This window comes from Echinops telfairi, unplaced genomic scaffold (assembly GCF_000313985.2).
Source record: "Echinops telfairi isolate 266 unplaced genomic scaffold, ASM31398v2 ScPeMD7_7457;HRSCAF=8495, whole genome shotgun sequence".
In the NCBI taxonomy this organism is placed as follows: domain Eukaryota; kingdom Metazoa; phylum Chordata; class Mammalia; order Afrosoricida; family Tenrecidae; genus Echinops; species Echinops telfairi.
The window spans coordinates 46503736-46505029 of record NW_022111357.1 but is presented as its reverse complement, the minus strand read 5'-3'; the positions used below and the strand labels follow the sequence as shown (position 1 = coordinate 46505029).

Here is a 1294-nt window from a genome sequence, read left to right as displayed (position 1 = left end):
CCCCCCCCCACCCGTGGGCACATGCGATAGTTAACCTTCTGGACCAGCTCTGGGTGGGGAAGGGGCCATAGCCCTGAAAGAAATAGAATTTATGGCTTGGGAGGGGCAGCTTGGACCTGGGGCAGGAAGTAGGGGAGGGTGCCTCGGTTTTCCTTCAAGAGGGGGGATGGCAGGTGGGTTCTAGGTGCCAGATTGACCAGCTTCTGCCCTGCCCCGCCCCCCAGGCCTTCTCTGCCTTTGCTGGCCTGACCATCAAGTCCCTGGCAGACATTGAGGAAGAGGTGAGTGCTGGGGGAGGGTGCTGGAGCCCCCACGCGCTCTCCCTTACCCTCCCTTGCACCCAAACTGCCCGTAGTCATTCACTCAGCTCCGATACCCCCCCCCCAACCAGTATAACTACGGTTTCGTGGTGGAGAAGACAGCGGCGGCTCGCCTGCCCCCCAGCGTGTCCTAGCCCCTCGCCGTCCCAGGAGCCCCTGCCTGGCGTGACAGCCCGCGCCCCAAGCCTGGGCCGCCAAGGAGCCATCGCCTCAGTGTCATGGGGACTTTGTGTCTCATCTCGGCTCTCAGGAGACCCCTGTTGTTGCCTCAGCCCTGGTGGGGGCGGGGGGCACGGCTCTGGGGAAGGGGCCCTCTGCTGGCCCTGAGCCCCCGGGGTAGAGAGGGGTTTGGGGACAGAAACAGTGCCTTCTGAGTCATTTGTCAAACTCGCTGTGCCAGGGTGCCAGGGAAGAGTGCCTCTATAATAAACCGCTCTGCCCTGCCGGCCAGAGTCCTGCTCCCCACCATCCACACCTCCCCTCCCGCAGGACCCCGACCCTGGGGGGCACTAGGGAAGGCAGTGATTGTATTGTGGGCCAGGGTCCTGCTCCCGACCTCGGCCTCAGTCCCATATCCCACACCCCCACACTGCAGGACCCTGACCCTGGGGTCACAGAGCCCCCTCGGCACCAGAGAAGGCGGTATTCACAGGGAAACTGAGGCTCTGAGAGGGCCAGGCCAGCAGTTCTGGGTGGCAGAGAAACAAGAGCAGTGACAAGGAGGGATGGAGCGTGGTAACTAACGGCCATCTGCTGCTAGACCGAGTCTCCGAGTCCTGCAGACCCCGCGCCCAGGCTCTAGGGGAGGGTGGAGGAGGAGCCTGCCGCCCCCCTTCAGCCTTTCCTGGGCTTGCAGCCGCCCCCTCCCGCCCCTGCCTCCTGGGCACGGCCGCCATCCCTGTGTCTGTGCCCCCCCTTGCACGAGGGCCCACCCTACTCCTGTGCCACGGGCTCCAAACGGGTTTGGCTTACTG

The 1294-nt window shown here is 64.5% G+C and overlaps 1 protein-coding gene across 1 annotated transcript in view; it reads left to right on the top strand.

Annotated features, from left to right (window-relative positions):
• Positions 1 to 765, top strand: part of MVB12A (multivesicular body subunit 12A) — a 5103-nt gene extending 4338 nt beyond the window's left edge. The window contains exons 5-6 of the mRNA XM_004698128.2: positions 185 to 281; positions 392 to 765. Of these exons, the coding sequence (XP_004698185.1) occupies positions 185 to 281; positions 392 to 454 (160 nt within the window). The 3' untranslated portion in view covers positions 455 to 765. The remainder of the gene's footprint in view (positions 1 to 184; positions 282 to 391) is intronic.
• The last annotated feature ends 529 nt before the right edge of the window (positions 766 to 1294 follow it).